The sequence below is a fragment of the Salvia hispanica genome, chromosome 6, assembly GCF_029641045.1.
Source record: "Salvia hispanica isolate PSC_SH4W2 chromosome 6, Shi_PSC_v1, whole genome shotgun sequence".
NCBI classification, from domain to species: domain Eukaryota; kingdom Viridiplantae; phylum Streptophyta; class Magnoliopsida; order Lamiales; family Lamiaceae; genus Salvia; species Salvia hispanica.
Genome location: NC_142697.1, coordinates 32,190,038 through 32,199,079, shown reverse-complemented (window position 1 = coordinate 32,199,079; position 9,042 = coordinate 32,190,038). Strand labels below are relative to the sequence as shown.

General features: G+C 34.6%; 1 protein-coding gene across 1 annotated transcript; it reads left to right on the top strand.

Moving 5' to 3' along the window:
* The first annotated feature begins 6,971 nt into the window (after positions 1-6,971).
* Positions 6,972-8,653, top strand: LOC125208129 (protein NODULATION SIGNALING PATHWAY 2-like). The gene has a single exon (XM_048107692.2). The coding sequence runs from the start codon at positions 7,074-7,076 to the stop codon at positions 8,556-8,558; it is 1,485 nt and encodes a 494-aa protein (XP_047963649.1). The 5' UTR covers positions 6,972-7,073; the 3' UTR covers positions 8,559-8,653.
* Positions 8,654-9,042: the final 389 nt, after the last annotated feature.

Below are 9,042 nucleotides of genomic sequence, written 5' to 3'. Positions count from 1 at the left end.
AATTATAGGAGTATGATTTTACTATGACCACTCACAACGTCCCTGGTAAAGGGGCCACACCACGGACCGAGACTATATCTGTATGATATGAGGTATCGACCATGCCTTTTTAAAGCATTTTTTATTTTTTATTTTTTGTATTTTAATTTTCTTTTTTTTTTTCCGTTTTTCCTTTTAGTTTCCTTTTTCTTGTTAGTGCATTTTTCATAGAATTTTTTTTTATAATAAAAACATTTATAATAGTAATTGATAGAGAGAAGAGTTTATTTGTTGATATGCATAAATCTTAGTGAACATTTTATTATATATTATTAATATAAAATTTTTGAAATTCTAATTGTTTATTTTAATTTATAAAAATCGTAAAATAAATAAGAGTATATGAGATTAGTAAGTTTCTTGATCTAGTCTGACTTAGATCCATCCAACCCCTAAACTCTTAACTGAAAAAAGAATGACCGAAAAACTTTTTGCTGATGAAATCAATTATTTATAAATTCATTTGACAAACTTATATATCAAATATTTGAAAATATCATATTATAAATTGAAAACCACAACAGCATATTTATTATGTAATCAACTCATTAATTTATATGCAAGAAATTCCTACTAATAGAAATAAAACAATATCATGCCACCTCCCAAAGGGAATGTTCGAAGGATATATCGTACCAATTTATTTTTTATGTTAGTGGGTTGACATTATTGTTCAACAAAAGTAATTAAAATATTTTGATTGTGTTAAAATTTTTGAATAAAATAAACATAGAGTGACAAGGACAATTGGAGAACCTTTTTGTAATTGCGTCATCACGTTTTTATGTAAATAAAAATCAGCAACTAGGAGAATTCAAACAAATACCTGCATTTTTTTTTGAGCAACTTTCCCTTATTAAACATATTACTATAGTCAAATATTTTAGTTTATGTTTTAAAATGGATCTAATCTCAACTTGAAAGTACATCATGCTCGTTTAATTTATGAAAATAAAATTAAATTTACGATGAACTGCACCTAGCTATATTATTCACATGAGACATGGCCCTCTTCATTTGGATAGGTGAATGTTAATAAAAATAAATGATTGTTTGCTCCAAAATTAATTATTGACTTTCGTTTATTTGCTTATTTTCTAAAAGTTAGTGAAATAGAAGATTCTTAGACCAACCAATCTCTTAATTCGATTATATATAAATGAACTTTGACTAAATTCGAAATGTAAATTAACTACTCAATGACCAAGTACACAAACTCAACCCCAAAAAATTTAGAAAAAGGAAAATAACTATATCAACTTGAGAGATGTCACATTTTTTTCATTTCATAACATATAATGATCAGAATTATTTAATTTGAGACACAACCTAATTGGTGTCTTTGCCGACGAACGTGGTAGACGATTGCTTCATTCTCAGTAGACATGCCGGCCGTCCGATTTCTTTATTTGCTTAGTTTTGTGTTGCTTCCACCGCTTTTGACGGCGCCCTAGCTTGCCTCACATTTTACCTCATCTTTATTTTTCTTAAATACAAATTTTATCATTTACCTAATTATTAATTAAATCATCAAAATTGATCAAATACTGCTGTCGTGTGGTTAATTACTTAGCTTACTTTACACTTTTGTCTCTCCGGGATTCGGCGGATTTAGGGGGCGGCCATGCAGATCGCTGGGAGGGCATAGGGTTGGCCGGAAATGTCTGTCGATCTCGGAGGAAGTGTTGTGACAGAATAGATCAATTGTGTAATCGAGACAAACAGAAACGTAAAGAGACACAGAATTTACGTGGTTCATCAACATTGTGTTGGCTACGTCCACGGGCAAAAATGGAGAACAGATGTTATTCAGATTTTTTTTCATATTACAGAGTTTTGTGCCTTACTACTATATAAATAGGCACACAGACGACGGGCTAGACCCAATATAAATATTAAGGCCTAAAACAGAAACATATCATAGCGCCCCCCCCCCCCCCCCCGCCCAATTCGCTAGCGGTGAACTATACACATTCAAGGTATACTAACCCAAAAAAAAAATATTTGATGATAAAGACGTTAAACGGTGTTGTTTTGAGATATTTTTTAAATGATGTTGCTTTTTTCATATTTATACAAATATAGTGTTTTCTTAAATATGATTGTAATTTCCAAATAGATAAAATCATGTCTCGATAATTGTGGAGTACGGATTTTTACATAAAAAACATAAACTATGGAGATGAAAATCTAGTTTTGCAATGTTGCAGGCGACCAGTTGTGATAGGTTGATGGTGTTTGGAACATATTAATTTTAGGGATTTGACTTTTAATTTCACTCATCTCATGTCATATGATGTGAAGTCCAATTTATTAATTTAGTCTGAAGATAGTTATAAGTAGTCAATGCAAACGGTCATACACTCTATAACCATTTATTTTTAAATTTTGGGTAACAAACATCGGATTAATTATGGTAGGAGTATTAATGTGCAAGCTATAATCAACTTATAAATAATTAAAAGTATACGGATGAAAAGTTTACCGCACGCCAAAGGTATTTTTTTTATGTAAAGTAAAAAAAAAACTTAGAAGACCGAACAAGATCACATCAAATTCATAGCAAATATAGAGTAAACTTAATTGATAAAACACACTCTACATAATAAGTAGGTATTCGAGTCACCGTAGGTCCATAACTATAGCATAAAGAGAATCATTATTTACTCTTTAAAGAAATTACTTAAATATAATTGTAGAAATTAAGATGCTAAAATTGATAGAAAGTCAAAAAATGCAAAGGATGAGACAAAGGACCACTTTTTATGATAGTAACACCTTTGACTGGTCTTTGAAAAACAAAATTTTAATTTGATTTAAAGCTTGCAAACCATTTATTTTCCTATTTTTGTTTGCATAATGATTCTCACTATTTTTCTTGAATTTTCTCATTGGTTGGCCTCAGGTTGATTCCTTTTAATTTGGGGCCCTAGATGTGATTGCATGCTTTCTTGAAATTAAAAGTTAAGGTTAAATTGTAACTATCAAGCAATTGCGAATATTTGACTTCATTTGTGTCCTATAAACACATTTGACGAATAAACAATTGCCAAAATTCAATATTAAAAATCTATCCTATTTCTGATGTGATCATCTAATTTATTTTTTGGTATTACCCAATTAAAATGTGATTAGGCATAAGAGTGAGTGGAAATATTGAAAGTGACTCCAGAGGGTATTTTTATTTGTTTTGGAAATTAAATTAATAATCAATTTAGGTCCTGAATTTAGAACGTTATGCAAAATATAAATTCATACTATTTGAAATACGTTCAAACAGAAAAAAGAGTTGACCTCAAAATTTTTTTTATAAAAAGTATCATTGAATCAAATTTTGGCTGAATTTCTCGCTTTGCATACGAAGCCATGTATGTAAATAGGATGAATAATCAAATTTTGCGTTTTTAGATTTAATCTTATATTTTTTAAAAGCTTAACTTTCGGTTCGGTTAGGATTATTTTTTTATAGTTATTTTCAAAAATCTGAATATATAATTTTATACTCCCTCCACCCCTCAGTACATGACACATTTCTTTTATTCAAGTAGTACGTATTTTGAAAAATAAAATAGCACTAATAAATAAGTTAAAGTGAAGAGGAATAAAGTAAGAAGTCTTCTACATTATTCTATCTTTTACTTTATTTTTTTTCAACTTTAACTATTTATGTATATGATTTTTCTAAAATACGTGAGAAAAAGAAATGTGTGACATATGATGGGATAGAGATAGTTTTATTATATTTCAACACTATATATATGTGTGTGTTAATTGAGTATTTATAACTCAAATTGTATACATTTAATTAAAAAAATTGATTTCTATTTTTTGGGATTTTGAGAATTCTTTTAATTTGCACAAATTTTGAATATTTTGTTTGGCTTCAAATTTTACTAAAAATCAGGTTTTCAAACATTTTGATTCGTTTTGGATTTCTTTTCTTTAATCACTTTGAGAGTGTCCTTAATACTTATTGTAGCCGTTGAAGTAAGAGAAACACTATTCCAGATCTTGTCAGTATGATTTTCCTTCTTTCGTGTTCATTATGCATTTTATTTTAGCTTAATTAATTCCTAATTCTCCAAATTTATTGCTTTGGCTCACTTAAAAAACCTTACACCTTCATGTAGTTCAATACTTTTAATACAATTACAGATGAATTCTTACAATAATTGTTAAGAACATACATATTAAACTTGAGTACTATATCGAATATATTGAAATATAATCTCTAATTTATACTCTCTCCATCCTCAAAGAATATGCACTTTGAGTTCGGCATGAGTTTTAATGTAAAATTGGTAAAGTAAGAGAGATGTAAAGAGAAAAAGTAATTAAGTATTATTAGTGGAGAATGAGTCACACTCGTTAGAGAGAGAAGATTTTACAAAATTAGAAAGTGTATATTCTTGTGAAACGGATTAAAAAAGAAAGAGTGCATATTTTTGTGGAACGTAAGGAGTATCAATTTTTATTGTGTGTCTCCACCCAAGGGGACCATACTCGGTCTAGTGGAAAGTCCTCTTACCACTAGGTCGAGTGGCGGGGCTAATGGCTCCGCACGTGCCCAAATCTAGTCTTCTGTCCCAACATAGGCCAACAATCAACCGTCAGTAATACGACCACCAACAATATAGCTGGCCAAACAACACCCAACTCTTTCAAGATTGGATCTATGGTTTCATAATCACCCATATAGCCTCCAAAACATCTCCACATCGTACACAAAAATTAAACCGGCCATAAAACTATTTAGTTCATTAACATTTACATTAACATGTAAATTAAAACAACAAAAAAATATTTCAACATCGTATAGTAGCTCACAAAATACATCATATGTATTTTCACACACATACAACTAAATCAAGATGTGTGTGTGAAGACGTGGCCGGCTAGAGGCTGAGCAAAAATGACACCATCACAAACTCAAAAATAAAAATTCAACTTTAGACTAGTCAAAACATTAATTTAATTTCGATAATCATAAGTCACACTTTACTGAAATAACTCAATCGTTACGGCCATTTGGGTAAGTATATTATTGTATATATAACTAATTTTATACCAATACTTTACAAAACGGTTTTAGGTTTTAACCAATAGGCCTATTTTATAGAGAACAACTGAGCTTTCGTTTTGATGATTTCCAAGCTAATAGAATCCAAGTTAATTCCACTTGTAACTTAGTGATTTTTGAAGTTTAGTTATGTTAATTATGTGAAATATTATTTATTTAATTGGGCCTGCTTGTTTTAGCGGTTATCTAGATTTTAACTTGAGTTGTAACATTACATATGTTGGAAGGATGAGTGATGTTTCATCAAGGTCGGAATGTAGTGGATTAAGACAGTGAGATATTTTTGAATTTGCTAAGTAACTTTGCATTAAGTGTTTAGGGGAAGAATATAAAACGGCTAAATCAACTAAGTACTATATTTAATTTTCACTGGAGACTCGAAAACTGAAGGGTTTTTTCTATTAAGAGATTTGGGTGAAAGGTTGGTGTCCAGATTTTTCTTTATCGTCGAGACATATGATGGAGTTTGGCTAATTTATTCTTATTGAACTCTTGCTCATCATTTTCGATAGGCTTGAGCATTTGCTTATTTTACTAGAGAATGGACTACTGTTTAGTTGTTGCTTGAGCAGTGCCTCATTTTCCGTGAATAAAATTGGCGGATAACGTCAGGATGTGTGCTATCCTTTGCTTTTGTTATTTTGGTGTTCAATTCGTTGCTTTTCTTAATTGTTTCTCTGCTTTCATAGCTTCAAACATTATACTATATACATAAGATTTAGAGTTTTAAAAATATTACTCCATGTAAAGGAAGATTCCTTTGCAAGTTCCAAAAATAGGTGGTTGTAACATTTCTTCACATGTGGTAAAAATCGAATTTTATTAATTTTATATGTTAATTAATAAGATTCTTTTCTGAGTAAACTTAATTTAAGTCTGCTTCCAGATTTATGTCCCAACCAAAACAAAATCTGATAGTAGGTGACCAGAATTATAGAGCTGTGGTATTTTGACTGTCCTTGTGCATGGATTAATTCAACGAAATTAACGTGATAAAATTCCCACACTTCTAATTAAATATTTCATCAATTAATGTTCTTAGTTAATTTATATTAATCTTATGCACAAAAGGAGGAAAAACATGAAAAAAACATGCAATCTTTAAAGAACTCATCGTCATTGCAGAATATGAGATAGATCTAACATATATTACTATTAAATAAAAATTATTTTATTGTGAGAACGATGAACCATTTTCACTCATTCAATCGCAAAGATCTACGGTTGATATACCTTCAATTAATCTGCCGTTGGAGATCTATCAGTGAGTCCTCCAATGAATTGACCAACCTAGTTGTTTGCTGGTAATCCGTTGCGCTAATACACTCGTAGTATTTATTTTCGTCGATAAATCCAATTTTTAATATTGTTCATTGGTAATATGTTACTAATACGTCGTACTAATTTCCGTCGGTAAATCCCATTTTTTTTATTATATCTTATTTTTATGGATTAAAATGATATCATGTGCACATAATTGATAATTCAATATGTACGTTGGATTGCTGTTAATTAATACCACAATGAGCACTAACTTTTCAACAATCATTGATGTCTTAACCTCCAACCATTATGGTCTCAATAAATAATTCTAACCTCAAACTTATATTAAATCACCAAAAATTGTTATTAGCCACTGGTTGTACTTATACTTGATCCTGGACAGAGGGTGGTTTTTGTACCACATTAAGTCTCTCATTAATTATTGATCACCATGATTAGGACCTTAATCATAATAAATTACAAAGTATAAGGGCCCCATAATTAGATCATAACCCTCCAGCCTCCACTAATCCCCTTTATATATTGAATTCGACCCCTCTGTCTCTACCATCACCTCCTTCCCCAATTTCATTCCCTTTTAGTAGACACAATTCTTCAAATCTCACCAAAAAAAAAACACATTCTCTAAAAAAAAATACTATTGTGAACAAATCCCCAATCTAATTTAGCTATGGCAATGGTGATGGACCTCGGTTTTCCTAGCTTCGAATCTTTCGATTATACCACGACCACAACCACGACCACGACCACGACCACGACAACCTCGTCCACGGACGAGGGCTGCAACTGGAGCGACTGGTCGCCGGTGGTCGACTGGAACGAGATCTCCGGCGACCAGGACTTCCAAAACCTCATTGATTCAATGATTGATGAGAATGTGGTGATTCACCAATCGATTCGGCCTATTGATGATGATGATCAAATTCATGAGGCAGAGTACAATAATTCTTCCCCAGAGTACAACATGGCGATGCAGGACGAGGCCGGATCGGCCGAGGATTCTAAGGGGCTCCGCCTCATCCACCTATTAATGGCGACAGCCGAGGCGATGGCGGGCCGTGACGAGTGCCGCGGATTGGCCAGAGTGATATTGGTTCGGCTCAAGGAGTTGGTGTCGCCAACCTACGGCACCAACATGGAGAGGCTCGCGGCCTACTTCGGCGACGCCTTGCAGGCGTCACTCGACGCGGGAGCCGGGGGCAGGCTTGCCCCGGGCGCTGCGGAGCACCACCGGGCGGACGTGCTTGCAGCTTTTCAGTTGCTGCAAGACATGTCCCCTTATGTGAAATTTGGGCATTTCACAGCCAATCAAGCAATATTGGAGGCTGTGGCTAATGATAGGAGGGTCCACATAGTGGATTATGACATCATGGAAGGGATCCAGTGGGCCTCACTAATGCAGGCGCTCGTCTCGAGGAAAGACGGCCCGCCGGCCCCGCACCTCCGGATCACCGCCGTCTCGAGGAGCGGGACCGGTCGCCGCTCGTTCGGCACAGTCCAGGAGACCGGGCGGCGCCTGACGGCCTTCGCGGCCTCCATCGGCCAGCCGTTCTCGTTCCACCAGTGCAGACTGGACGCGGACGAGACGTTCAGGCCGACCTCTCTGAAACTAGTGAGAGGGGAAGCCTTGGTGTTCAATTGTATGTTGCACTTGCCACATTTTAGTCACCGGGCCCCGGATTCGATCGCGTCGTTTCTGTCCGGGGCTGGGACACTGAACCCGAGGTTGATTACGCTCGTGGAGGAGGAGATGGCCCCGCCGAGCGAAGGGGGGTTCGTGGGCCGCTTCATGGACTTGTTGCACCATTTCTCGACTGTTTATGACTCGTTGGAGGCGGGATTCCCGATGCAGAGCCGGGCTCGGGCATTAGTGGAGCGGGTGTTCTTAGGGCCACGGATTATGGAGTCGGTGGGGCGGATATACCGGGGCCGGGAGACGGAGGAAGGGTGCTCTTGGGGGCAGTGGTTGGGTGCGGTTGGATTTCGTCCGGTGAGTATAAGTTTTGCCAATCATTGTCAAGCTAAATTGCTATTGGGACTATACAATGATGGGTATAGAGTTGAGGAATTGACAACTAATAAACTAGTTCTTGGATGGAAGTCAAGGCGCCTACTTTCTGCCTCTATTTGGACCTCTCAAGATTGTGATTTGTGATTTAATTTGGGTTTGAGCTTGTTTTTACTACAATAATGATGTTGTGGTTATGTGTATATAATTTAGAGTGTATATTGGAGATATTTAGTGCTTAATTTGGATTGATGTGAATATGTGATGTCTCTTATGGAAGAACCAAAGTAGACACATAGTCTATGGTGAAAGTTGTTATAAAATCAATGTTAGTGTATTAGATCAATAATGGAACAAACAAGGCAAAAAGTATTCTTATCTTCAAAAAACACAATTTTAGACAGATTGCATACTCTGTTTTGGCTAGAGAAAAAGTAGCAGTACCTCATTTTAAGTTGTTTATCACAATTTAATAAATATTACAATCTTCAAATACTTATGTATGGAAACACACACAACAATCTCCAATGCCCACCAATTTCAGGTAATGGCGATATTTAGTTAAAAAACCAATGGCGGATTCTAAACTACACTTATATTTGTCTTAGGCATTGACAACCATTCTACAAGA

Excerpts from the sequence above, each read along its gene's own strand:
- LOC125208129 (XM_048107692.2), top strand. The coding sequence starts at position 7,074 with ATGGCAATGGTGATGGACCTCGGTTTTCCTAGCTTCGAATCTTTCGAT.